The sequence below is a fragment of the Pan troglodytes genome, chromosome 11, assembly GCF_028858775.2.
Source record: "Pan troglodytes isolate AG18354 chromosome 11, NHGRI_mPanTro3-v2.0_pri, whole genome shotgun sequence".
Taxonomy (NCBI): Eukaryota; Metazoa; Chordata; class Mammalia; order Primates; family Hominidae; genus Pan; species Pan troglodytes.
Genome location: NC_072409.2, coordinates 4,406,599 through 4,433,452, shown reverse-complemented (window position 1 = coordinate 4,433,452; position 26,854 = coordinate 4,406,599). Strand labels below are relative to the sequence as shown.

The window sequence follows — 26,854 nt, the reverse complement described above, 5'->3', positions numbered from 1 at the left end:
GGCCTGCGAGGACGAGAGCTGGATTCCACCGTGCCCGCCGGGCCTGCGAGGACGAGAGCTGGATTCCACCGTGCCCGCCGGGCCTGCGAGGACGAGCCTCTGCACCTGCTTCCCTCCTGCCGGATGAACTGCGGCTTCTCACGGCTGCGCTGCTCACATGTTAGAGAATACAACGAACAGGGAAGGAGGGAGGATCTGGAATTCAGTCTGTGCCAATCAGACATCTCTCTCCAGGGATCTGACTGTACCAGAGGCTGCTAAGTTTGGTCACTCCCAGGCTGGGGCCAGACCCACCAAGACCACTGACCTCCCACCTTCAAGTCCAGCAAACCTGGACATCAACCAGCATCAGCACCACTGAGAGGAGAAGCCTGAGGCCAACCAGGGAACCTCAGGGGTGGAGCTGAAACACCCCAACCCTGATCAGAGTGGATTCCAGGAAGGCTGCTGGGAGAGCCCAGACATCCCTGCAACCTTGGCCAGTGGGGGACTTGAACCCCTAGGGCCAACTCCAGATGAGCCCCACTGTCCATCGCACTGCTCAAGCCTGACCCCAGAGCACCCTCTTCATCACCCAAGTCCAATCCACCCCAAGCCCACCCACTCCTCCTGCGCTCCAGCGGGGCCGTCCATCTCTCTCCATTCCCACTTCTCTCCCCACCCCCCAGCCTGGACACCCCCATCTGCCTCTGCCCCAGCCTCTGGGGCTCCAGGCCTCCCTCTCCAGGTGTCCCTGTAGTGCGGACACAGTGGAGCTTTCCAAAGCCAAATCTGAGCACACCACATCTGCACCAACCCTGCCCAGGGCTCCCTGGCACACCCAGGATGAAGCCGGCCCTGCCTCCCTGCAGCCTTCAAGGCAGTGACTCAGAGTTCCTGCCACCCCCCAGACGTGCAGGGTGGTCTGCACCCCCTGGCCTCAGCACCCGCTGCTCCTGCCATCCTGGGCCTCACCCTCCCTGCCCACTCAACAGCTCCCACAATGGCCACACTCCTCCCGCTCCCCTCAGACTCTGCAGGACTCCTTGAAGGAGAGACCGAGTCTCAACCATCTCTCCCTTGCCCCAAGAGCCAATCACTCACAAGTGCCAGGTCCTCAGCTCCCTGGGCACAGGAAGGCCTGGGGAAGGGCCCCACCTGATGACCCCACACAGCAAGCGATGTGAGGAAAACCCCCGCCCGCCATGTCTTGAAAATACAAGTCTCGTAAAAAGGCAGTTTCCCAAGCGGAGGCTGGGGGACGGCACCACGTTCGGTGCTTGCTGGGAGCCCGGGACCTTGGCCCACACGAGGCCACCGAGGCTCACGGGACCTCACCAGACCTCACCTGACCACCCCCACAGCCCGTTCTACAGAGGAGCCCACAGAGGCGTGGCAGTGGCGATCACGAGGCTGTCCACGGCACCCACAGCCCTGTGGTTGGTGCACCTGGTCCCTTTGACAGACACGTGGGGCTGCAGAGATGGGGGCGGCTCCTTCCCTGGGCCCAGCCTTGCTGGCCCAGCACCTCCAACTTCGAAGCCCAGCCCCAGCCTCTGGCCCAGCTACCAACAAGAAAGCTGCCTCTCCTGAGGCCCCAGGGGCAGGCGGCAGAAAGCCTCGGGCCTGTCACCTGCTCCACAGCCTCTCGTGTCAAATGGTCTCGTCTGTCCATCTGCAGGGCAGCCCTGACCTAGCAGGCCACTCCTCAATCACAGTAAATGCAAACGGCTTCTGTACTCTTGCTTTAATGTACAGCCTGGCTCTCCCTGGTTAACAGATGTTGCGTTTAAGCAGCTAAATTACCACAAAATACACCCAAAGAGATGACAGGCCAATTTCTCCCAAGGTTCATTTGCATGAGAAGGGAATGGTGTGTGAAAATTCTATCTTTTCCTTTTTGAAAAAAAAAATATATATATATTACAGGTGCAAGTCACAGTATCTCAGGATCCCGCGGTGCCTCCTGCGGGGAGGGGGGACACCAAGGTCTGGACCGGGAAGCCCCGGGTTCCACTCCCACCATCGCTTCCCCCGGCGAAGTCAGGCAGAGTCCGTGTGCCCTCTGACCCTCAGTCTCCAAAGCTTGCAGATGGAACAGTCGTAACTGCTGCTGTGAGGCCTGTCGGGGGCAGGGAAAGCCCTCTGGGGGCCAGACCCACTTGGCCCCTCAGTGTTTAACTGATCATCACCATCTGGGTCACCACAGCAGCCCAGGGGCAGCCGCAAGCAGGCACCGTGGGACCGGTGACTCCACTGTGCCCCAGGAACCCAGGAGTGGGCCACATGTTCTACGCCAATGACTCTAGCCTAGGAACCATCCTGGCCAGGCCCACGACCCACCCACACGCACAGGGGCAGCCCAGGAGCCAGCCCGCCCCTCCCAGGCCACCAGACGGCAACGCCAGAGAAAGGCTGGGAGGCCTGAGCTGCTCCACTGGGGAGGTGAGTCGCGACTGTGACACTGGCCTCCTGCCCAGGCCACCCATTTCATACTGCAAAGGACAACCATGGCCAGCATGTGGAGGCTGCTGACATGCAGGGTCAAGGCCAGCGTGGGAAGGAGCAGGGCAGGACAGGGGCCCCAGGAGCTGGTCCAGGGTGTGGGCTGAGCCAGTCACAGGTCCCCAGCGTCAACAAAACCCACAGCCTGGGGCCACCTGCACCACCCGGGTCCTGAATCACAATGGGGAGGCGGCCAGGGCTTCCCCCAACAGAAAGGGCAACTCCTGGTCCAACAGCATCCCCGTAGAGTGCACAGACCTCTGCAGGCAAAAAAGGCCCCTGGGGCTGCAGATCCCCGAGCCCTTCAAAGGGCAGAAAACAACCTCAAGGAAGTGGACGGCATGGCCCGGATTCACCAGAGACGCAGAGAGGCACAGAAGGGAAGTCTTCTGCCCCAGGTCACACAGCGCGGATGCAGACCAAGCCCCAATTCCTGTCCCCAAAGGCCATTCTGATTCATCCATAGCCACACACACCCACACACACCCCAAAGTCCCAAGAATTCATGCTGCCAAGAATTCGGGCCGCACAGATCAGTCAACCCATAAAACACATGACTGCTTCGAAAGGTGAGGTTTATGGCCTGGATTTATTGACGTGGTTTTTCACTCCCAGATAAGGCACCTGTCCTCACGGGGCACGCCCCTCAGCTCCCGCTAACTAAACAGTCAGGAATTGCTGGGCACCCGTCCGTCCGACCCTTCTCTAAGAACATCTCCAGGCTTGCAGCCCAGGCGCCGCGATGCTGGGGCAGGGCAGGGGTGGGGGAGGCTCCAGGAACACACTGCGTCATTAGCTAATGCAGAAAAATGGAGATTCACCCAAAGAAAGCAGCGGAGAGCCCATGTCATTATTAAAAGCAAACACTGTCTTTGCCGCTGGCTCCTGCAGACACATGTAGCCAAGGGGCGGCCCGCCTCCTGCAAGCCTCAGCCCCCCTGAGAAACATCTCCTTAAGAAACATTAGAGGGAACTTGTCACCCAGAGCACGGAGCGCAGACAGTCGGAGTCATCGTCAGGGCCTCCCGCAAGAGTCCTCACACACGCAGATCCGAAGGTAGCGGCGGCTCTTGCCACTCACTCCAGCGAGGGGAACCTGACTGCAGACACCCGCCCAAGCCCTCCTCCCACTCACTCCTGGAGGCGTCAGGCAGAAATGATGGCGCCATTTTACAGATGAGGCAACCAAGGCCCAGGCATGATGCAGGTGGCCCGAGATCTCACGTGCCCACTGGACCCATCTTCCTTCATCACTTAACCTGAGTTAGGCACTGGCTACTCGCATGATGAGGGGTGTCTCACAAGTCCATGGAGAAGCTCCCCATCACCACCTTGAAGATGCTAAGGGAAGGGTGGGAGGCGGAGGAGGCGGGCACTGGGGAAGCCGTTGCCTGGAACACCAACCAGCCTCCCTCCTGGAGAGAGATGGGAACGGTAAGGAATCCCCAGGGAGCCCTGCCTCGGTACCGAGGCAGCGGGCAGTGAAGACCCAATGCCACGGAGGGCCCAAGGAAGGTCCACGGGCACAGGGGATCTGCAAGCCCCCCTGTCTGCACACAGATGAAGAGACCTCAATGCCACCATCTGTCTGGCATCTGGCCCGCCTGGCCCAGCGCTCAGCCCGCCCAGAGCGTCACCTCCCTGCATCCTCACACCCACTCTGCACAGGAAAAACTGGCGCTGTACCGCGAAACTTGGAGTTCAGAAACGTGCCAAAGTCCCACAACCAGGAAAGAACAGGCTTCTTCTGGTGTATGGTAACATCAGCCTCCCTCCCATGACCCCCGGGCAGGACTGGAGAGTTATCCTGTCACCCCGGCATCCCTATGCCGCTGGCCTCTGGTCCTGACCCTGGAGGTGGGCCCTCCCCGGAAGGCCATCTGCAAAGGGCAGCGGTGCAGAAAACCACCCCCAGAGAGGAAGGAGACCCAAAGAAGCTGGCTCAGACGAGCTGACAGTGCCCAACCCACGCACGCCCTACAGAGGACAATGAGCTCAAAATAACGCGACGCTCTCCCTCCCAATTCCAGTGATCAAGGTGGCAGGTGAGGAACCCTAGACACCCCGCACAAGGGTGACGCCCTCGCCCTTTGTCCCTGGGACATTGCCAGTGTGTGGCTACCCACGCCTACCCACCCATCAACACCCCCATCATGAGAAAGGACACCTGCGTGTCCCTAAAGAGGAAGACAAAATGCAGGGCCCCCCCAGGCCTTGGGATAAGCATCAAATTCCCACTCAGCTGACTGCTGGGAAAGAACCGCGGGGCAGAAAAACAACATGGCAATTCAGGAGGAAAATGAGGACGCGGAAGCAGGATCCAGCAGGTCAGAGTCCTGACCCCAGATCACCAGGCCAGGAAGGTGGGGGCTGGGGTGTTGTGAACCTGTTCCAGAACACTCCCTTCACGCTCACCTGGCGCACTGTCACGCAGGGCTCAGCTAAAAGGTCACTTCCTCCAGGAAGCCCCAGACCCTGCCCCACCCACCCGCTGGCCACATTCCTGGCAGGGCCCAGCGTCTCCCCACACTCCCTCCACACTACCTGTGTGGTATCTGCCTGTGTCCTCCCGGGCCGCAAGCAGGGCTGCCTGTCTGCCCAGAGCCAGGCACGGGGTAGCGGTCAGTAACGCTTGCTGGCTGAGTGAATACCCAGGCCCACCACAACTCCAGCTCCCTTGCACAAGGGCCTAGACAGGGAGGTGGTCCCAGAACGGCCCACAGTGCCCCTCCAACCTCCAGCCTCCCCTTGAGGCAGCCACTCGCCAGGTGGGAGTGGACGTCAGGTGAGGTGACCAGGGCACAAGGCAGCATGGTCACATCAGCAGTGGCCTCCGTTTGCTACCTGCTTTTGCGCTGGGCCAAACACACACCTGCATCCTGTGTCAGGCGTGACCACTCCACATCCACCCGGAGGACGGGGAGTGCACCACCTTCCTACTGTGGAAATGGGTAAACTGAGGCTCAGAAAGGTGGAGCAAGTTGCCCAAAGGCATGAGCAAGCTACAGTTTCCAAGCTGGACTTGGAAACAGCTCCCTTAACGTGGTCCTCTTCCTCACTGTGCCATTCACCCACTCAGAAAATCCACACACTCCCTGCGCCCTGCACCCAGCAGTGCGCCGCGGACAGATAGGTCACGCCCTGCACCCAGCACTGCACCCAGCACTGCACCATGGACAGACAGGTCAGCACACAAGGCTTCTGCTTCCAGGACTTCCAGACAGGACACTCACTTTTCTGACTGGCCCCCGAAGTCTTCCGAGAACCTCCAATCTCTCAGGCCAACAGTTTCCCTCAAGGTCTGTACCTTGTGGTAGCGTGGGGAGCGGGCCTCACCCACCCTCCTGCAGGGCCTTCCACGTGATTCATGCCCCTGGCAGAACCCAGCGTGCGTCATGGCCCAGAGCGAGTGTGGTCCACCTCAAGGCCCTTTTTACGGCCTTTTCCTGCTGACGCCAACCAAGGCAGGTGAAAGCACCGACAGGCCGTTTCACAGAATGAAGGGAATGAAGGCCTCATTTCATCAACTCCTACCCCGAGGCAGAACCCATCCCCTTACTAGGAAAGGCAGGCACCCCAGCCTGCCCCGGCACCCCCGCCATGTCCATGGCCTCCCCCACCAGGAGCTAGGAGGGCTGGACACAAACCCACATCCTCGCTCAGTGCTCAGTGGGCCAAGCCTGTCACCCACGGCAGGAACTCGCTGGGTCAATGTTATCTGCCTCTCTCCCTCCCTGGCCTCCCACACTTGGCTTACCTCCCATCTTGGGGTCTGTTTCTGGGGGGAGAAACAGACCTTATCCTTACAGATAAGGAAACTGAGGCTCAGAAGTGATGTGGCCAAAATCACACAACTGAGAAATGACAAAGGACACAAAGTCTAGCTCCCTTCAAAGTCTCTGAGCCCCCAGCCTGCCTGGCATGGCCAAGGGAAGCCCACACGGGGCTGCTCACCCAAGAGCACAGAGGCACAGTGCCCTGGGTCCAAGAGAGTGCTGAGCTCTAAGGGAATATTTAAATATCTCATACCTGTATGTTCACCTTTATACCTATGCAGTCACAGAATAGGACTTTAAATATTTGTCAGGAGAGAGGGACCCAGGAAGGCAGACGGGTCTCCTCCAACCCTCCCACACTTCTTCTCTTGTCAGGGGACTTTTAAAAATGCTATGTTGGCCGGGCGCCATGGCTCACACCTGTAATCCCAGCACTTTGGGAGGCTGAGGCGGGTGGATCATGAGGTCAGTAGTTCAAGACCAGCCTGGACAAGATGGTAAAACCCCATCTCTACTAAAAAAAAAAAAAATACAAAAATTAGCCAGGCGTGGTGGTGGGCACCTGTAATCCCAGCTACTCGGGAGGCTGAGGCAGAGAATTGCTTGAACCCAGGAGGCGGAGGTTGCAGTGAGCGGAGATCACACCACTGCACTCCAGACTGGGTGACAGCGAGATTCCATCTCAAAAAAAAAAAAAAAAATGCTATGTTGGCCGCCTCTAGGGTCATCCTCCCACAAGGGGATCCTTTCTGCAGCAGCTAGGTTAGGATGGGGTCCCTCAACCCCTGACGGAGGAGGCGACAGTGAGATCCTCTGAGTGGACTCTGGGACCAGCATCCTCTGGCTGGCAGTCCAGGGGGGCAGTCCCCCCAGCCCCGCCCAGCCCTGCCTCTCCTGGCCTCACCCTCGATGGAGGAGGAGACAGTGAGACCCTAGATTGGAGCCCTAGTAAGAAGATCGGCTCTGCCTCGGGGTTGCAGTTGATGAAATGAGGCCTTCATTCCCCACAAGGGAGAGGCTATTTATTTTAATTGTGGTAAAGTACACACAACATAAACCTTACCGTTAGTGACATTTAGTGTGATACATTGACAATGCCACAAACCTTCCGCACTATGGAGTTGTGGAACTTTTTCATGCCCGGCAAACAGACCCCCAAGCCCCTGAGAACTCTCTCCCCAGCGCCTTCTCCCGGCAGCTACGCATCTGCTTTCTGTCCTGCGACGGAGCTGCTGTTCTGGACGTTTTAAGGGAATCACGCGGGACTTGTCTTTCAGGCCTGGCTTCCCCGCCTTAGCATTCCATTTTCCAGGTTCATCCACAGATATTCTACTGCATGGACGGACTCTGTGTGGATCCCCCATTCATCCACTGAGGAAGCCACTCCTTTTATCCCCATCCTACAGAGAAGGAAACTGAGGCTCCAGGAAGGTCAAGCTCAAAAGCACACAGTGTGAGCAGCTCCAGGACTCCAGCCTAGGTCCTAACCACACTGCCCTGTGCCTGGACACCCCAGGGCTGAAGGGGGTGCCTCTCCTACAGCCAGGGACTGCGGCCAGAGGGGAGCGACCACGCAGCGAGGCTGAGGTGCTGGGAGTTGCGGAGCCCAGCTCCAGGCCCAGGCCACGCCCAGCCGCCCTGCCCCAAGCCTGCCTCCTTCCAGCTCTGGAATGAAAACAAATAAAACCAAGAGGGACTTCAGGCAGAGTGAGGCCCCCCCCAGCATCCCACGAGGACCTCCGGCATCCAATGGGTGCCTGGTGTCCATTTGAGGAGCAGCCCAGCAGCTGTAGATGGAACAGCTCAGATCTGAAGGGGGTCTTGGCTTTCACCAAAATGACTGTGGGATCATTTCTCTCTCCCGTCCCAGCAGAAAGATGAGCTGGGGCCTGGGGGAGGGAGGCACAGATGGCCCAGTCACAGAGGGCAGGAGGGTCTCAGGATGCGGCGCTCATGAGCATGAGGGACTAGAACCTTCCGCCACCCCAGGGCGCCTGGGACACGGAATGTTGCCAGACAAGGATTGTCTAGGCACCGTGTGCACCAGGGACACGTGGCAATGGCCCTGGGGCCAGTCACCCTCCATGCATGACAGCTGTCACTTACCCAGGCAAATGACATGACAGGCGGTCCATCCCCATCCATGACAGCTGTCACTCACCTGGCACCTCTGGTTCCTGACAACAGTCGGAGGTGGGACATTGGAGCTGCAGGCAAGTGTCCAGAGCCTGCCCCTCAACACGCAGCCTGCAGCCCCTGCCGGACGCCAACCACAGACATACCAGAGAACAGAACAAGGCAGAAAAACCAAAACATAGGCCTCAAAACTCGGGGGAGCAGCCGAGGCCAAGGGGGCAGCGCCTGAGTCAGGAAGGCCACGCCAAGTCCAGGTGGCTCAGTACCTCAGGCCTCTGCCCCTCAGCTGGCAAAGGGGATGGGGCATCCACCTGCCCTGGGGCACGCAGCTCCCACGCCCCCTGCCTCTGGAGATGTCCTACGTGTATGAGACAAATGTGATGATCCCAGAAATGTGGCTGAAAACTGGACACACATCCAAGACCAGGAGCGGGGAGGCACACGGTGTTCGAGGGTGAGGCCAGGAGAGGCAGGGCTGGGCAGGGCTGGGGAAACTGCCCTCCCTGGCCCGCCTGCCAGAGGATGCTGGTCCCAGGGTCCACTAGGAGGATCTCACTGCCGCCTCCTCCATTGCGGGCTGGGGTACCCTCTCCTACTCCAGCCACTGCAGAAAGGATCCCCCTGTGGAAGGATGACCCTGGAGGCAGCCAACACAGCATTTTTTAAAGTCCTTAACAACAGAAGACAGGCAGGCACCCCCCCCCTCCACCCCTATGCAGATTTCAAAGAACACAGGGCTGGGAGGCCTTGAGGAAACTTGGAGACGGGCTCCCCAATCCTGGGAAGGTCACGGCCCACAAGCACCTGGCGGGTCACGGAAAGATACCGTGTGTTCGCGCTGCCTTTGAAACCAAAAGTACAAAACAAACCAACAGAAATATTGATGACTTCAGGGCCAAGCTGGCCTAGGGGACAAGGAGGGGACAAGGAGTGGGTCTGTGAAAATGATTTGTCTTCATCCTTACACAAACTCTGTAAAGACTGACAAATGAACCCCACAAAACAGAAACACTGTTTCTAGCAGCATCAGGATTGCAAAACCTGCAGCTGTCAGGCAGCAGGAGACCTAACTCAGGGGCGCAGCCGCTCAGTCTGGCCCAAAGTTCAAGCTCCCACTGCCCAGTCCTGTCCCCTCCGCGGTCCTGTATTTGTCATTCTTGTTTATCTTTTGGATTCAGAAGCCAAACAGCGTCCCCAGCTCCAGGCAAAGAGTCCTTCAGAACACGAAGCTTCAGGGGACCAAAAACCGGGCACCTGAGCATGGGGCTGGCCCCGGTGAAGAAGGGGGCTCATCAGAGCTGAGGGGGTCAGGGCAGGGGAGTTCGCTGGGTTTAGGGTCTCCTCCAGCCAGCTCCTGACCCCAGTGTGAGAGCAGGTCTGCAGGTCCCGGAGCGCCCACCCCAGCCGCGTCAAGTGGGCACATGGGGAGGGGCACCAAGGCTTCGGAAGAGCTTTCGTGCCGGGGTGGTGGTGTCGGAGAGGCGAGCTCATGGCTCCACCCTGCAGGGGCTGGGAGACATGTCAGCCGAGCACTTCCCACTTGCCAGGCACCGGGCTGACAGCCGGGTCCTCGGCCAACCCTTGGGAGGGGCTCCTAAAATACCCCCTTTGACAGAGGAGAATGCAGGGTCCAGAGAGGCGCCACGGGTCTGCCACGAGGTGCTGAGCCAGGATCTGAACGCGGCTGTCAGAGGCTCAACGCTGTGCGATCTCCACCCTAGGAATGTGTCGGCCGCTCAGTGCCCAACCACACACGAAGCCAGGCCCAGAGGAGATGGGTCCCCAGGCAGGGGCTGCATGAGGACGGCTCGGCTCCCAGGGCAGCAGGAAGGAGCGGACGCCGCAGCCGTCCGGAACTCGGACAGAGGATGTTGACAGGGAGGGAGGACAAGCAAATGGAGACTTCCTGCAGCAGAGACACAGAGCCCGGAGCCACGGCCGCCGGCAGGACAGGCAGCCAGGCACTAACCCGGGCCCGGCCCCGCCTCCGGCCATGTCCCGGAGCCCCACCACTGGCCTCTGGCCCACGAGGACCTCCTGCTGTCAGCCTGCTGACTTTGCCAGGGCCCCGAGCTCCCCAACAGGCCCCAGCTGAACTCACTCAGCTGAAACGGCATTCGGGGAGCACAGGTGCTAGTGGTGAGGGGAAGGCGGCGCCAGCTGCGCACCCCACCGCCCTGTCACCTCGTCAGGGAGCCTGCCGGAGTCACCTGAAGGCAGCCCTGCCTTCTGCCTGCCTTCTCTCTCTCATCCGAAAGTGCCGTCTTCCTCTCTCCATTCGTCCTTATTCTGTGCCCCCTCCAGAAAGCCAGCAACACCAAGCACAGGGTTTCTGCCTCTGCTGCTCAATGCCACAAGCCAGTGCGCGACAAACAGAGTGGGGTGGAGAACAGGCTGGGCCACCAGCCACCCGGGAGCAGGAGGCCCAGGACCGGAAGCCATGTGGCCAGAGGGCAGAGCTGGTCAGCCCTGGGGCCATCTCTGGACTCAGGCACCTGGTTCTCTGTCTCCCAACCTCCCACCAACCCAATGGGCCATTTTGCCGGTGGAGGGGGGAAGCAAATGGCGCTCCAGAGGCAAGAGACCTGCACGGGCTGGCACGAGGCCTCAACCCCCACACAGTTGCATGACCTCAGACTGGCCCATCACCTGTCCCTCCTTCATCCATTAACCAGGGCAGAGCCGCCCCCACCTGGTGCTGCCCAGAGTCTTCCAAGGACCAGGGGAGGTGCCAGTGCTGGGCAGTCCTGAAACAAACCCACCCAGGATAGAGAAAGGGCGTGTGTCAGGGCAGAGGGGCCCTGGCAACAAGATCTTTCCCCAGGACGCTGGGGTGCTGCCCCCGACCCTGACACTGCAGAGGCTGATCACCACCCAGCTGCCCAGCCAGCCACGGGGCATGGCCGCCTCTCTGGAACCTTCTATCACGCATCTCCCTGGGTCTCAGACTCATCATCTGCTGCAGGGAAACACCATCCCCTGCAAGGCAGAGGGAAGAACACCAAGCAGGTGGCCCAGTGCCAGCCAGGTCGAGCTCTGAAGTGAGCGGCAGCCGCTGCCTTATGTCTCTACTCATCAGAGCTGGTGGCATGCAGCTTCCTCTGCCCCAACTGCTGCTGGAACGCAGATTTCAAAAACTGCAACACCCCTTCCAGCAATGACCCAGGATGAAGCAGTGTGGCAGCGCCTCCAGTCTGTGGCCACACAGAGCCCTCTCTGTAGAACGACCACCTGTCTCCAACCCTTAGCTACCAAAAGCCATCTACTTTTCAGGGCATCTCAAGTACCACCTCCTCCGGGAAGCTCTCCGCCATCACCCTGCCCCCAGGGATCTAAATACCTCATTTGCTGAGGACTAGCACAGCCTGCTATTGACCCTGCCAACAGCAAAGCCTGCACGTGCCCCATCTTCGCCCAGTCCAACCCAGGAGGCCCTGGGGAGAAGCAGGAGACGGGGTGAGGCCCCTTCTTCAGCGTCCCGTGTTGCCGGCAGGTTATCCTCACTCATGGTCCTCATGTGACTATTAACAGCTCCCTTCCCTATCTCAGACTTAGGTGTTGCAGGACCATCTGGCTCACCTGATTCTGCTTGCCCCAGAATGCCTCCTTCTGCAGACAGGCACTAGTGACCACGACCACACCCCCCACTATACCAGTGCAGTGTCCAGGTGCGCCCAGCAGCGCGCCCAGGGCTTCACCTTCCACTTGGCGGCGAGAGGGGAGGGGAAGAGAGGTGGGTAGTGAGGCGGCAGTCTCAGGAAGAGAGCCACTCCCTCAGGCCGCCCGCTGCACTCCGCTCTGATGCTGAGGGAGGGCAGGCGGCGGGTGAGGGCCGGTGCCCTTCACTGGGAGTGAGCCGCCGGGCTCGGGGTGAGGGTGCCGAGTCCTGAGGCTCAGTGGGGCCTGCTGTGGGGTAGAAACTGCGCTGGGCGCCAGGCACACACTTTTTGCACCAAATCTTTCCAAGAGTCTGCAAGGTGGCCACCGTCATCCCATTTCAGACAAGGAGGCTGAGCTCGAGGGACACGGCCACCAAGAAGATGCTACGCGTGGCCGAGCAGACGAGTGTGGTCCCCACTGCCGCCCCTGCGGGCCACTCATCGTGTTTCCAAGCATTTCCAAGAATCTCTTTCTGGCAGTGTCATTCCAGACACGAGGAGCCCGGCCTCCGTCAGGAAAATGGGGCTGAGAGCAAAGCCCCCTCTAGACTGCCCCAAGGGCGGGGGTGGGGGTCATGGAGGCGCTCAGCCCGCTTCCTGGCACGAAGAGGGCCTGGGAGAAAGCTTTGCTCTTACTGAGCACTTCCTGTTGGACCAGCCCCTGCCAAAGGCTTTAGATACAAATGGAACAGTAAATGCAACAAACTGCGCGACCCGGAAGGCGAAAGCCCGGGGGACCAAGAGCCCTTGTCAGGGGACTCGAGCAGGCCTGGGGGCAGGAAAGGCTTCTCAGGACAGGCCTCTAAGCAGACGGCAGCAGTGAGCCAGGCAAGAAGGTTCCCCTCCAGGGAACTGCAGGGGAAAGGCCCTAAACTGGGAGGCACAGGAAGGTGGCCAGTGTGCCTGAGGCTGGGGCACCGAAGGCCAGGGAGACTCGGCAGGGGCGACGGCAGGCAGGAGGGTGCCTTCAGGGCAGGAGCACCAAACTGTGCGTGGCTGCAGCACACGTGGCCGCAGACTAGGCTGGTGGGGCAGGAGGCCGCAAGAGGGGTACCTGGAACGGGGCATGGCCAACCAGGCTGGCAGGGCGGGAGGCCACAAGAGGGGACCTAGGACGGGGCGTGGCAGACTCTGGCTGGCAGGGCAGGAGGCCACAAGAGGGGACCTAGGACGGGGCGTGGCAGACTCTGGCTGGCAGGGCAGGAGGGCGCGGCAGACTCCGGCTGCTGCCTGGTTTTGGAGGGCTGGCCGCTGTGCTTTGCAGGGCCCACCACCTGGTTTTGCAGGGCGCGCCGCCTGGTTTTGGAGGCCCCACTGCCTGGTTTCATAGGGCCCGCCGCCCGGTTTTGTACATCCTGCAAGCTAAGAAAGGTTTTTACGTTTTTAAATGGTTGAGCAGGGTGGTGGGGGAAGCGTAAGAGTAATATTTCATGATATGTGAAAATGATAATACATTTCAAATTTCATTCTACAAAAATAAATTTCATGGGAGCATTGCCACGCTCCTCCGTTTACAGACCACCCAGGGCTGCTGTCGTGCTGCAAGGGGAGAGTTGCGTAGTCGTGACAGAGACCGTCTGGCTCACGAAACCTAAAATATTTACCATCCAGCCCTGCGCTGGAACATCTGCCGCCACCTGCTCTAGGAGAGAGACGGCAGTGGCCGGGCTGGGACACCGGGAGAGAAGGAAGTGACTTCAGGGGCAGTCAGGAGGGAGACCTGCTGGGGCCTCAGCTGGGGGCTCGGGTCTGGGCATCTGCATAAAGCCAGGGTCTTCCACACTGGCCCCACCAGGTTGCCAACGCTGTCCCTGTCCTGGGAGTCCCACCCCTCAAACTGGGAAGCCACAGCCCACAGACATGGCCTGGACACAGGGACAAACATGTGTCCCTACAAGTCTCCTCAAAAGAGGGCATCACGCTGCCCACCACCCAGGCCAGAGCCCAGCGTCCTTCCAGGAAGACCAGGAAGATTTCCTCCGGGAGGGGACACCCTCATGACCTGCGCCCCATAGCAAGAAAGGGCTCAACAGAGGCACAGGGGGTGGGGCGGATGCTCACCCACGCCAGGCCCCCACCAAGGTCCTGCCTCCAGGAGTCCACCGCCCTGAGGCCAGGGCCCCGACCCATCTCCAAGTCCCAAACCGCAGGCAGACGCGGGTCACTCTCACGGCGGCCTCCACACCTCACACCCAGCATTCCTCCCTGTCTCATCCTGCCCCACACCAACGCCAGGTTTTTTGCAATCACAACGCTCGGCAGAGAACTCTCTCTCTTCGCCAACGCCAGGCTATGCCGTCCTTGCAGCCCCGGGTCCTTCCTGCTGACCCCAGGCCTGAGCCTGGAATCCCACTCAACACAGCCCTCAAGTCCCACTCCCGGTCAGTCCCTGTCACTAACAGCCAGGGCTCCCACCCCACCCCACCCCACGCTCCCCGGCTCCTGCCCAGCAGGAACGCCAGTGCTCGCAAGATGAGAGTGTTTCTCACCCTCATTTTCGTTACTGTCCCTCCAAGGAGGCTTTTCAGATATTTTTCCTAATCTCCCTCCCTGCATGAAATTTTCATACTGCAGGTGCACTGTTTCTGTGAGTTTTTTGTTTTTTCTTTTGAGATGGAGTCTCACTCTGTCACCCAGGCTGGAGTGCAATGGCGTGATCTCAGCTCACTGCAACCTCTGCCTTCTGGGTTCAAGCGATTCTCCTGCCTCAGCCTCCCAAGTAGCTGGAATTACAAGTGTGCACCACCACACCCAGCTAATTTTTTGTATTTTTAGCAGAGACGGGGGTTTCACCATGTTGGCCAGGCTGGTCTCGAAATCCTGACCTCAGGTGATCTGCCTGCCTCAGCCTCCCAAAGTGCTGGGATTACAGGCATAAGCCAGTGCACCTGGTCTGTCTCTGTGTTTTGTGTGGCATGCACATCTGTAGTTTATTTGTGAAAATAAGATTTCTTCTGACTGCAGTGGCTCATGCCTGTAATCCCAACACTTTGGGAAGCCAAGACATAAGGATCACTTGAGCCCAGGAGTTCAAGACCAGCCTGGGCAACATGCAAGCTCTCATCTCTACAAGAAATTAAAACATTAGCTGGGCGCGGTGGCACACACCTGTAGTCCCAGCTACTTGGGAGGCTGTAGTGAGAGGATCCCTTGAGCCCAGGAGTTTAAGGCTGCAGTGAGCCATGATCACACCACTGCTCTTCAGTCTGGGCAACAGAGTGAGACCCTGTCTCTAAAAATAATTCATAATAAGAATACTTCTTCATCCCCAAAGATTTGATTTTCGCCCCCTCAAGAGCAGTAATGCCCCTGTTGAAAATGCATAGGCTACCAGCATGGCCAACGTGTCGAAGCCTTATCTCTCCTAAAAATACAAACATTAGCCAAGCGTGGTGGCAAAAGCCTATAGTCTCAGCTACTCAGGAGGCTGAGATGCGATAATTACTTGAACCGGGCAGGCAAAGGTTGTAGTGAGCCAAGATTGTGCCACTGCATTCCAGCCTGAAGGACAGAGGGAGACCCTATCTCAAAAAAAAAAAAAAAAAAAAAGCATAGGTTAAGTAAAATATATTATTATAATCAGTGCTACCCATTTCTTTTTGCTTTTTTATTGCAGCCACCAAAATTCTGAAAATACAGATGTGGCTTACATTATATTTCTATCTGGCAGCGCTGATATAGACAGAAAACAAATACCCATGTCAACATGTATAGACACATATGGATACAGAGACACATACATAAATACATACACACACATACACCAATTCCCCAGGTGTGAACACTGAGAGTGCCTGGAAGCAGGAACACCCCAGCAGCACTGAGCACACCTCATCCTATCTTGCCTTATTTTGTGTGTGTGTGTGTGTGTGTGTGTGTGTGTTTTGTTTTTGTTTTTGTTTTTTTTGAGATGGAGTCTCACTCTGTCACCCAGGCTGGAGTGCAGTGGCACAATCTCCGCTCACTGCAACCTCCGCCTTCCGGGTCCACCCCCGGCTAATTTTTGCATTTTTAGTAGAGACGAGGTTTCGCCATATTGGCCAGACTGGTCTCAAACTCCTGACCTCAAATGATCTGCCCACCCAGGCCTCCCAAAGTGCTGGGACTGCAGGCATGAGCCACTGCGCCTGGCCCTGATCTTGCCTTCTAAATACCCCTCTCCACTACCAAGGAACCAGAGCTCCTTGGACAAACAGCTGGTTCCTAAGCTGGGACAATGGAAATGCAAGGTAAGCCTGGAACATCTTGTTGACCAGCCTGGGTTACCAGCCAGAAAGTCAGGCACGGTATTCACATGTCCTCTGCAGCTCGAAGAATGATGAGGACGAATCAAAAGACACAGGGAAGCAAGCCGGTGTAACACAGTTCCCACTGGTCAAACCTGAGACTATGTGAGCATCAATATAAATAATGATGGTAACGGGTGATATGCATGGAATAAAATAGGAAACCATAATCCAAACTGGAGACATGGCAGGAAGGGACAGAATGAGGAAGGGAGAGAGGGAAAAGAAAAGCAGAGATGGATGAGAAGAAAAGGAAGAAAAGATTGAGAGAGATGAGCAGAGAAGGACAAGAGAGGAAGGAAAGGAGGGAGAAAAGGAGAAGCAAATATCAAGATATTTATATTGACTCAAAGTATCTTCTTTAAGTAAGTGTTAGCAGCAAACGGAAACCAAGTAACTTTACAGTGAAATCAAGCAAACTCCACCTTCACCAAGTAACTAAACAGAACATCACCAGCAATGGGGCACAGCCAAGCCCCGCACCACCTGCTAGGAGGCAAGGAGGATGCAGCGTGGAGGCGGAGCTAGACCCCTACAGGTGCATGACCTGACGCTGCTGATGGGGGAGCATTCTGTAACCAAAGGAGGCTGTAACCTTCCAAAGAGTCAAGGTCATGAACATCAAAGAAAGGCTGAGGAGCAGCCCCAGGTTGACAGAGGGGGACACAGCCACCGGCAGCCCAGGGTCCTGAGGCTGCTCTATGCTATGAAGGGCATTTGCTGGGACAATTGTGGAGAAGTGGACGGGTCACGGATTGCTGCTGTTGGCTGGATGGAGACGGATGGATGCTGTTGGCTGGATGGAGACAGCAGTGCTGTGGTTACAGAGGAGAATGCCCTTGTTTGCAGTAAACGCACTGATGCCCCATACTTACCCTCAAATGGTTCAAGAAAAAGTTACCTGTGCTGTACTCATAACTTTTCCAATGACTGAGATATTTTCAAATTTTTTTAGACAATAAAATCTATCCCCCCCAAAAAAAGAAAAGACGCCCTTGTCTTCTTTGCAACCAGCATTCCCGCCTCTGCTCCCGGCAGCCCTGTGTTGTGGACCTCGGCTACACCAGCCCAGCCCCTTCTGCTGGCACCAGGGGCCCTTCGGGTACTTCCATGTCACTTTTCAGTCACCAAGCACCTCATCAACATCCACTGGGGTCCTTGCGTGACCAGAAGCCTCATGAGAGCGGGGACAGCCCCGGCCTGTTCTCCTCCCTCCCCTTGGAGGCACGAAGCCTGCGTGGCACACAGCAGGGTTTTATTATTATTATATTTATTTATTTTATTTATTATTATTTATTTATTATATATTTATTTATTTATTATTTCTCAAATGAAGGCACAAGGTTCTGAGGGACCCAGAGAGGAGGAAGCCCAGCCGTGGCCCTGCCTTGGAGGGGCTCAGACCTGGAAGGGGGGCAGCCACACAAAGGTGCTCCAGACACACTGGGTCTGTCGTTAGGATCATCCTTCACACTCTCCAGCTGTCCAGCTGCTGAGTTTTGCAGAAGGAGCAGCAAGGGTACCGTGTAATGAAACAAAGAGTTTCATTACACGAGGCCAGAGAGAAACCTGGAACAGTGGAGGAGCGAGATCGAGGTTCAAAGCGCGTGGAGGACAGGGTGGGGAGAGGGTGAAACCCAAGGAGGCTGCCAAGGGGAGGGAGCCCCTATACCAGCTCCTACAGGAAGAACCAGGCTAGAAGGAGAGAAGGTCTTCCAGCAATGGTACAGCTCAGGATGGCACACATCAAAAAGGCCCGGAGGGGGGGATGCCAAAACCATCGCCAGGCTGGCGTGTCCGGGAAGAGGCAGGGAGCACAGGGAGTTGAGGTGGAGGTGGGAGACAGACTCTGGCAGGCCCAGGGCCAAGCCTTTGCGTGGTGTCCCAGCAATGGCTGCCTGATGTGTTTTACGAGGAGGAGGCCACCAGGACGATGTGGGCAAGTCAGAGGCTGGACGGCGGGTGGTACCTTAAGGGTGCAAACTGCAGATGCTGGCACAGGCAACCTCGGGACCTCCCAACCGAAGCTGCTCCAGACATACCCGATCTCTCGTTAGGGTCAGCAGATTGTGGCCATATCCAATTAGTTTAATTAAACCCACAGGGCTTCCAGGCACTTCGGATAAAAAACAAAGTAAAATAAAGTAGATCCTGCCAGCTTCAGAAGAAATGACCAGGTGGGCAACTGGGATCTCTGTGACCACCTCCTAGCACCTGGCTCTGCACACAGCAGGTGCTGCATAAATGCACATTGCTATGATGCTCCATTAGGGCAAATAACCCAGCCCAGATTAAACTCAAAGCAGGAGGGGTGCTCCAAGTCCTCTGAAAATAGGATGTCACCATGAGAAGCCAGGGGAAATTCTGGAAGGAGGGGACATCATAGAGGCCTCCGGGCTAGACGGCCCCATATGCCATGACTGGCAGGGAGGTGGGCGACTCCCCGCCGTGTGCCCTCGAGGGGCCCTGCAACTCACCAGCCAGGGATCACAGGCACCCACCCCCCACCCCAGCCACCCCATGAAAACAGACACACACCGTGACAACCCAAAACCCAAGAATGAGGCCAGGGACATCCCTCAGAAAGTCTACAAGAGAGTAAGCCAGCTTAGGAAGGCCTGCAGTCATCATTTATTTAAACAGTCCTGGGAGGGAGACTGCAATCCCTATGCTGGTTTTGCCACTTACTGCTCTGGGCAGGAGTGGTGGGGTGATGGGGAGTCACTCAAGCTCTCCGAACCTTGACGGCCTCACCTATTAAACACAGGCAGCAACCCCCACCTAGGCTTGTGCTTAGGCCACAGCAGGGCAGGTAAGAAAGAGCAGATGTGATTTTTCTATGACCCAACCACCAAGGGTGGAGATGACTTCTTCCCTCTCCCATCCCCACCCCTTAAGAAACGGGAGTTTCAGCCGGGCGCGGGGGCTCACGTCTGTAATCCCAGCACTTTGGGAGGCTGAGGCGAGCAGATCATGAGGTCAGGAGTTCGAGACCAGCCTGGCCAACATAGTGAAACCCCGTCTCTACTAAAAACACAAAAAAGAGCTGGGTGTGGGTGGGGCACCGTGGCTCACGCCTGTAATCCCACCACTTTGGGAGGCCGAGGTGGGCAGATCACAAGGTCAGGAGTTCGAGATCAGCCTGGCCAACATAGTGAAACACCGTCTCTACTAAAAATACAAAAAATAGCTGGGCATGGGCCGGGCACGGTGGCTCACGCCTGTAATCCCAACACTTAGGGAGGCCTAGGCAGGTGGATCACGAGGTCAGGAGTTCGAGCCCAGCCTGGCCAACATGGTAAAACCCCGTCTCTACTAAAAATACAGGCTGGGTGCAGTGGCTCACGCCTGTAATCCCAACACTTTGGGAGGCCGAGGCGGGTGGATCACCTGAGGTCAGGAGTTCAAGACCAGCCTGACCAACATAGAGAAACCCCGTCTCTACTAAAAATACAAAATTAGCCAGGCATGGTGGCGCATGCCTGTCATCCCAGCCGACTTGGGAGGCTGACGCAGGAGAATCGCTTGAACCCGGGAGGTGGATGTTGTGGTGAGCTGAGATAGCACCATTGCACTCCAGCCTGGGCAACAAGAGCAAAACTCCATCTCAAAAAAAAAAAAATACAAAAAATACAAAAAATTAGCCGGGCATGGTGGCAGGTGCCTGTAATCCCAGCTACTCGGGAGGCTGAGGCAGGAGAATTGCTTGAACCCAGGAAGTGGAGGTTGCAGTGAGCCGAGACCGTGCCACTGCACTCCAGCCTGGGCAACAGAGCAAGACTCTATCTCAAAAAAAAAAAAAAAAAAAATAGCTGGGCGTGGTGGAGCATGCCTGTAGTCCCAGCTACTCAGGAGGCTGAGGCAGCAGAATCGCTTGAACCCAGGAGGTGGAGGTTGCAGTGAGCTGAGATTGCGCCACCGCACTCCAGCCTGGGCGACAGAGCAAGACTCCATCTCCAAAAAGAAAAAAAAAAGTGAGTTTCCCAGAAAACAAACACCAGCCATACAGAGAAACGAAGTCTTTCTCCCAACCCCTGTGTGCAGCCAGATGCAGTAAAGTGGTTTCTCCACGTTGAATGTACAGGCGGGGCCGTCATAGCCAATGTGAGGGTTAAGGGAGCACCTGCAGCCGTCCCTGTGCAGGCAACAGCCGTACAAAGGTGGCCCACCCTCCACGGGACAGAGGAGTGGATGGCAAGATCAGCCTCAGCGACACAGGGCACTACGTGCCAGAGTCCAGGTGATGGTCATTTCCTGGGCACTGTGCGAAGGGTGTGCCTTCTGTGCCTGCCCTTAGCAAATCCTCACAGCATGGCTAAGGGGGGACTGCTATGACTGTTCTCATGACAGAGATGGGGAAACTGAGGCTCTGGAGGTCGTTGCCTACCTGGGAGGGGACAGTGCCAGGATTCAATCAGAGCGGAGAGCCACACAGACACACACCCATCTGGTCCTCCTACCATCCAGGCCCCTACATGTCCTCCACCAGTCTGGCAGCAGGGCCCCTAAACACCCCTCTACAGGCCCAGCAGCGGGACCCCTAGACACCCGTCCACCCCCAGCAGCAGGGCTCAAGGGGCCTCTGTCAGGGTTCGTATTGCTGCCTGGCCAATGGCTCCAGAGACCCCAGGAAGTCTCTGGCTTGAACTTCCAGTGCAGGGGCTGAGCCAAGCCACCTGCCACAGCCACGGCCCCCTCCTCTTCCCATCTTCCCAAACCACAGCTGGGGAGGGGCAGCCCCCGGACCCAGCGAGTCCACCAGGCAAGGCTGGGTTCCTCCCAAGCCTCCTCTGTGCGGACCCAGCTGCCCTGCCTCTGCCCTGAGCCCCAGCCTGCAAGCAGCAGGGAATCCTGCCCGAGCAAGTCAGCCTGGGCAGCCCCTGGAACTCATATCAAAGGCAGCCGCCTTGGTTCGAGGCCCAGCCCTGCTCCCCCACAGCTACCCTTCTCCTCAGTTTCTCCAGCCATAAAATGGAGTCCAGACCTCCCAGTCCCCGTGGGGCTCTGAGAACAGATCTGGGGAAGCCCTCTGCAGCGGTGACCGCCACCCCCGCCACCTGCACCTGACCACTGACATCCTGCGGGAAGAGGGGCTGGCTCCCAGGGAGGCCTCTGAGGGCTCCTGCTAAGCCGGTCCAGGCAGTGCTAGGTAATCATTACCCAGTGGGAAGGCGGCCCCTTCCCCTCAGGGCTTGCCTTTGTCAGCGCCCCCCAACCCGGCAGAGAAAGGCCCGGTCTCCTAGGAAACGCAGTCACCGCCAAAGGGCAGAGGCCTCGCAGCCCAGCCTGGAATCGCTGGTGACTCACTCTCCCTCCTTCCCAGGAACCACGTCCTAAGTCCCACTGGTGAATGGTCCCTCTCCACATGGAGTTGCCACTGCGCGCGGTGAGGGGCTGCTGAGCTGGCTGGAAGATCGCACCTCCTCGGCGCTGGGTGGACCCGGCTGCCACCCCCTCTGCCTCCCCCGACCTCTTCTAAGCTGCTCCCGGTAAGGATTCCGCGACCCCCGGAGAACAGGACGGAAGCCTCGATTCTCTCAAGTCTTAGCCAAGTTCCCTCTAAGAGGCCAAGAAAAGCAGCTCCGTTCGGCGGGGCAGGCATTTTCCTGCCTGGCCCTGCGGCCGCACGCGTGCCTCCGCCGCGACAAAGGCCACGCTCAGCGCCCGAAGGAGGGGTGGGGGTGTTGGGAAAGCGATGGGGGCCAGGACTGGGGCCAAGTGGCCCTGGGGATCCTCGGGGCGGCTCGACCCGGGAGCCAGGACTGGCGCCAAGTGGCCCGGGTCCGGGTCCGGGAAGAGGCGGAGGCTGGCGAGGGGGCGGTGCCCGGGGCGAACCCAGCTCCCTCCGGCCCCGAGGGCTCCCGCCCCGCGCCCCTCCCGGGCCCTCCAGCCGCGCCCCGGGCCGGCGCAGCGACCGCGCCCGCTCTTCCACCGGCGTCCGGCCAGGAGGCGCGAGGCCCGAGGATGCGACCCACGACGCGCACACCCGGCTCGGCAGGCTCCCTGGGGAATGAGGGGCCACTCGCAGGGCCCCGCAGAGCGAGCGCAGCGCCAGAGCCTCCCCTATCCCAGGCCGCGCAGACCGCGCAACCGGCGCACCAGAGCAGTGCCCGCGGGCGGCGGCGGCGCGACCCAGGCTGGGGGGACTTTGGCCAACTTCGCGCCTCCTGAGGTCGCGTCTCGGAGACCCGGGGCGCACCCTCCAGCCGCCCGCCCGCGTCCCGGAGCCCGGCCGCCCCAGCCAGGGCGCCTGGGCCGCCGCCGCTGCGACCTCCGCGTTCAGTCCGCGCGTCGGGCAGCGCGAACGCCGCAGCCCCGGGGCCCTCCCGCCCGCCGGGCGCTCACCTGGGACATCTGCGGCCGGAAGTTGATGTCCTTGAGGTCGATGGAGCCGGGGGAGAGGTTGTGCAGCAGCTGGCACAGAAGGACCCCGTCGCGCAGCGCCTGCGCCAGGTCGAAGACCACGGCCGAGGGCCACACCACCCGGTGGTTGGGCGGCAGGACCTTGCAGTCGATGAGCCAGCGGCCGCACTGCCGCCACTGCTCCATGGCGCCCGCGGGCCCGACCGGCTCAGAGCAGTGCTGGAGCCAAAGTGCAGCGGCCGCGGGGCATCCCGCCCGCGCGCGCGGGGCTCAGGGCCGGGGCGGGGCTTCGCGCGCGCTGCCCCAGGTCCCCCGCTGCGCCGCCGTGCGTCCCCTCCTCTTCCTCCTCCTCCTCCTCGGGCTCCTCTCGGGCCGCCGCTCCCGCCCACGTGCGGCCGCGGGGCGAGCAAGGGGCAGCGCGCCGGATCTCCCCGCTTCACACACGCAAGTGCCTGCGGGCCCCGAGCCGGGCTCCACGCAGCCAGTCGCCGCAGCGCTCCCCAATCCGCGCCGCCGGGCGCCGCATTCTGCGCTCGGGGCGCCCCGCGGCCGCCGCGGCTCCTGCCCCGCCCGAGACAAAGGCCCGGCGGGGTCGCTCGCTCCGCGCGTCCCGGGCCTGGGCCGCCCGCGTCGCCGCCGCTTTGTTCGCCCCACCCGCAGTCCCCACGCCCGGCGCTGCGACTCGACGACTCCGCGGCTCGGCGGCTCCGCGGCTCCGGGGCGCTTGGGGCGCAGGGGGCGCGGCCACGGCCGGGCGGGGCAGGGGCGGGGCCGGAGCACTCGCCTGGCACCTCCCCGCGTCCCAAGCGCCGCCCCCGCCCCCCCACTTCCTGCCCCGCTACCGCCCGCGAAAGTTGCGGTGGGCGGGGGTTGCGGCGCAGGCCCAGGTCCGGCCGACTTTCTCCAAGGGCGCTCGGACTCTGGGGAGCCCTTCTCCCTGGGGGAGCGACCTCGCCCGTGGAGTGATGGCCGGGCGTCCCCCCGGGTGCCTTTGGTCCTCCGTGGAGGTCAGGAGGTGGTCCCTGTCGCGCTGGGCGCCCTCGCATGGCCGTTCGGTAACGACAGACTCGGGAGAGGGCACCGGGCTGGGCCGAAGCTTCCTGAGCCCCCTTGGCCCATCAAGCCGCCCCGGCGGGATACCCGAGGCTGAGGCTGAAGGCACACGGGCCCAGGACTCCCAGAGCCCTCTTCCTGTCCTCCGCCCTGGCCGGGGGCCCATAGGAAGACCCCCGACCCTGCATAAAGGCCAGGATTCCCCAGCTTTTGGCCAAAGTCCTGGCCACTTGCAGCTGCCCAGCGGGCAGTTCCTGGCGTCCAGGGCGGAATGCATGACATGAGTGAGGGCAGGAAGGTGCTCTCCGGCCCAGGATCGCAGCCGGCCCCGGTGCTGATCCGCCCTGATCTCCCTTCTAGGCCACACCCTGGGTGGTGGGGGTGCGGTCTGTCCAGCTGGCAACGTGTGACGGTAGGAGGGGCTTCAAGGACAAACAGATTCTGCAACTGAAATTATATGGATCCTGGCTCAGCTGCCGGGAACCGCGGGTTTTCACTGCTGATTCACTGGGGGACACCAGGCAAGTCCAAGCCCTTCTCTGAGACTGGCTCAGCCCGGAGGCTGGGGTGCGGTGTCTGAGGGCTCCCACCCTGGACTCCGGTGGAATCCTGGGCCTGTATGAGCTGGGGCCGCACTGCAGCCCCCGGACCCCTTACCCCGTGGCTTCCCTGCGCAGGGGCCGGAACGGGGATGCGAGCCCAGAGAGGGTCCCCTGGGCCCAGGGCCTCCGATGGGGGTCCTGTCCTGGAAATTGGTCTCTGCAGAGTCAGACTCACCCCTTCTCCACTTGAGGTGGAAGCAGGGGGTCCCAGCTTAGGGTCTGGCCCGTAGAGAGAGGTCAGGAAGGAGCTGGCCCCTGCAGCAGTAAACTCAGGCCAGGTGGCTGGTGAGGCGGGGGCTCCGGTCTCTTGCCCTTCCCCGAGGAAGCAGCAGTGGGCACCTTTAGGGCAAGGGGGAGAGCTTTCCTCACCGAAGCAAGATGGGGCAGCAGGTGGACCCATCAGCATCTCCCTAAGAAATAAGAAAGCCAGGAGTGAAACCTGAGCGGGGCCCTCCAGCCCCATCTGAGAGCCTACACTGATCCCTCCTCCTGCAAAGCCTCATCCCCTCCTCTCTAGAGCGGGGAGACCCGGCTCCCACCGGACTTGCTTGTGAAGAATGGACAGATAAATTACCCAGAGGCTTCCCACTGTGCTGGGACAGAAAGGGCTCAGAGAGGAAGAAGAGCTACCCACTCTCCCAACCCCTCGCCTGGAGCACGGCGCATTGATGCACTAAATATCTCTTTCCCCAGGTGGCTCCCTCAGCAAGAAGGGGGCCTCTGTCCTCACTGTCCTGGGCCTGCCTGCTCTGGCCAAGAGGACCGGCCAGGTCTGGGACCCAGGCAGCCGCCCGCCAACAATGCCATGGGTACCTGCTGCCCCCTGGTGGTGCTGTCACCACAGGGCACCTGGCTGCACCCAGGAGGGGCTGCACAGAAAATCTGGGGTTGACCCTTGAGAGACCCAAGTCAGGAGACACAGACTTCACCACAGTGGCCCTGAGCCACTCAGGCCTCCCGGGTTCCCAGGTCCTGATCTGCATAGGACATTCACCGGCCCTGTGCACCTCCCAGAATCCTTGGAGGCTCCGAGGGCAGGATGGATGTGAATCAAAGAATAAAAGTTTGGTGGGGCCAGGTACAGCAGCTCACGCCTGTAGTCCCAGCACTTTGGGAGGCTCAGGCAGGCAGATGGCTTGAGTCCAGGAGTTCAAGACCAGCCTGGGCAACACAGTGGGTCCCTGTCTCAAAAATAAAATAAAAGGTAAAGAAAATGGGGCAGGAGCTCCCTTTGTAACCTTTAGTGTGAGTGTAATGATGAACAGGTTGAGACTGTGTGGACTCAAGGCACATGCCAGGAAGACCAATAGAGGGGACGCTGTTCCGGAAAATCCTACCACCATCCACGTCCACTTGGACTCAGGGCTGTCCGCCAGGACTGCCTGCTGCACACCTCCAGGGGGCGAGAGTCCCATCACACCTTGGAGATGGGCTCCAGGGGGAGCTGCTTACATAGACTGCCAGTGAGCAGCTGCCAGTCCAGCCGAGTAGATTAAACCAGGGAACGAGAAGTGCCAGCATGGGCCACATACCCCAAGTATGGGGGAGGGTCACAGGCGGCGGAGGAGGGCACGAGGCAGGGCACACCCGGGGAGGGAGCGGCAAGGCTTCCAGGAGAAACTGAGGTTTGAGTTGACAACCAGAGATTGATCATGGTTGCAGTGACTAGGAGAGGGTGACATGGAGGATGGAGAGCTTGGGCAGGAGTTGATTTTTAAACCACAAAGGAATTCAGCGTTGCCATGATCTCAGGCATTGAACAATAAACCGCAGTGTCCTCCTGAGCTCCTGTCTCATTCTCCCCGGCAGCCATGCGGGCAACGAGTCCCAGCAGTCCACCTTCCTGTTCTGTCCAGCATCTGCCCCCTCCTGGCCCACCCCCACCAAGCCCCAGGCCCCCTCTCCTTGGACCCACTTCCACCTTTCCACCTGTCCTCCGCAGCCAGCAAGGACCCAGTCGGCCCTCAGTGACACCCTGTCTCTCTTCTGTGCAGATGGGCACCTCGGGGCTCCCGCCTCACTGGAGGTAAGATCTAGCAAATCACTGTAACTGTAATTTTTAAACCCAATATATTCTTTCACGGAAGCCACAGATGCATTAAACTGATCCAAAGACAGCTTATAAAAGGCAATGTAATCAGAGGCTGGATGTGGTGGCTCATGCCTGTAATCCCAGCACTTTGGGAGGCTGAGGTGGGTGGATCCCTTGAGTCCAGGAGTTCAGGACCAGCCTGGGCAACACGGTGAACGCTGTCTCCACCAAAATACAAAAATTAGCCTGGCATGGTGGTGCACGCCTATAGTCCCAGCTACTTGGGAGGCTGAGGTGGGAGGATCACTTGAGCCCAGGAGGCAGAGGTTGCATCGAGTCGAGATCGTACCACTGCACTCCAGCCTGGGTGACAAAGTGAGACCCCATCTCAAAAAAATAAAAAATAAAAGGCAATATAATCTTATTTATTGACTTGTGGCATATTTTAACACTATTGCTATGT

General features: G+C 59.2%; 1 protein-coding gene across 6 annotated transcripts in view; it reads right to left on the bottom strand.

The window, feature by feature from the left end:
• The window catches only part of VAV2 (vav guanine nucleotide exchange factor 2), a 235,399-nt gene extending 211,966 nt beyond the window's left edge, over positions 1-23,433 (bottom strand). For 3 of the 6 annotated variants that reach the window (XM_016962025.4, XM_054658484.2, XM_054658485.2), the window contains exon 1: positions 22,687-23,433. In XM_016962025.4, the coding sequence (XP_016817514.1) occupies positions 22,687-22,890 (204 nt within the window). In that variant the 5' untranslated portion in view covers positions 22,891-23,433. The remainder of the gene's footprint in view (positions 1-22,686) is intronic. The other 3 variants (XM_054658486.2, XM_016962030.4, XM_016962032.4) reach the window with 2 other exon arrangements.
• Positions 23,434-26,854: the final 3,421 nt, after the last annotated feature.